Below are 1,546 nucleotides of genomic sequence, written 5' to 3' on the forward strand. Positions count from 1 at the left end.
TGCATATCAGATATTTACATTATGATTCATAACAGTAGCAAAATTAGTTATGAATAGCAACAAGCATAATTTTATGGTTGGGGGTCACCACAACATGAGGATTAAAGGGTCACAGCATGAGGAAGGCTGAGAACCACTGATCGATGGTCTTTATAACTCCCAGCAAATAATTGGAAATGAGGTGCAGACGACTCTGGTTCTCACTCAAAAGATTGGTCAGTTTTGCCATTCTGCTGGGTGAAAGGGCGCACCAGCTCAGAAGCAAGAAGAGAAGAATCCCACAACCATCAAGAAAGGAGAGCCACTGGAAGAGCTGTGTGAGATTCCTGCCTGTAGCAGAGTGCAGAGGCTGCAGCCCTGAGACCATCAGACAGAGCACAGGAGGACTAACAGAATGCAATCACCAGGCAGAGCAGCAAGCTTCTAGGCCCACTGAACAAGTAAAGCTGTATGCCTTCAGGCAGGAGGCTGGCCTGAAAAATTGCCCTTTGGGCAATTACCAGTGCTAAAGGAGCTTTGCAAAGTAGAAGCCAAGGATGAGGCTTGCCCTTCGAAGTGGCTGAGAAGAGGTGCAGCAGACAAAAGAACTATATTCTCAGTGTTTTCTGATCTGACTTGATGTAGCCTGTTAGCTTGCTTACTAACCCCCCCAAATTCTGAGTATTGTTTTTGAGTTCTGTGTGGTCATTGTAATGGATTACCAAACCCAGCAGAGGAGTGGCTGGAAAGGTGATTGGTGTTCGAATAGGGTAAAAGAGGGTGGAAGCTAGAAGTATGTCTGATAGGAATTACCCTTCTACGGATGTACAGTTGGATTTTCCTTCCCCTTTGTATTGCTGGAGGAGGTCAGATTTGTTCATCATGCCATTTCCTTTTATCTTTTTACACACGGGTGAAAATAAGGCACTGGAGAGTTATGCAACTTAATCAAGATCATGTAGTTAATAAGTGGTAGAACTGTGATTTGAACCCAGGCTGTCTGGATTTAGTTCCAATGTGAATGAACAGTACTTAAGTTAAAAAAAATTACAGGTGAAGATTATAATTGAATATCTTATAGTGATAATTACATTAAGTTTCATTTATCAAATAATACTTTTCAAACCAGAGTCTGACTTTTTGATCTAATAAATGTGACAAGAAAAAAAATCATATAAAAATATCAAATTGCTACACAAGGTGGCTTCACAAAGTCATCGAAAAATGGAATGAAAAGATAATGAAAATTCTCCACAAACTTTTTAAGCCCTCTCATACAAAAATGCCATTCAAATAAGTTTAAGGCAAAATTTACCTTGATTCTACAGGGAAAGGTTCATAGAGAAATTTTTTGTAAAAGTCTTTTTTTATGTCATGGACCAGAATTACAGCTTTGCCTTGGTCATCAAACTGAGGCCTTCCAGCACGCCCCATCATCTGGAGTACATCTATAACAGGAGTACATAAGGAATATTTCATAAAGTGGCACATAGCACACGGTGTATTTACTGATCCTGGTATGCTTCTCTAACACAGAAGAATAAAGATAATACTTAAGAGCATGTGA

At 39.8% G+C, this 1,546-nt stretch overlaps 1 protein-coding gene across 1 annotated transcript in view; it reads right to left on the reverse strand.

The window, feature by feature from the left end:
• Positions 1 to 1,546, reverse strand: part of ASCC3 (activating signal cointegrator 1 complex subunit 3) — a 365,946-nt gene that overhangs the window by 105,051 nt on the left and 259,349 nt on the right. The window contains exon 32 of the mRNA XM_045294314.1: positions 1,295 to 1,427. Coding sequence (XP_045150249.1) covers positions 1,295 to 1,427 — 133 coding nt within the window. The remainder of the gene's footprint in view (positions 1 to 1,294; positions 1,428 to 1,546) is intronic.

This window comes from Echinops telfairi, unplaced genomic scaffold, assembly GCF_000313985.2.
Source record: "Echinops telfairi isolate 266 unplaced genomic scaffold, ASM31398v2 ScPeMD7_3533;HRSCAF=4204_0, whole genome shotgun sequence".
Lineage (NCBI taxonomy): Eukaryota > Metazoa > Chordata > Mammalia > Afrosoricida > Tenrecidae > Echinops > Echinops telfairi.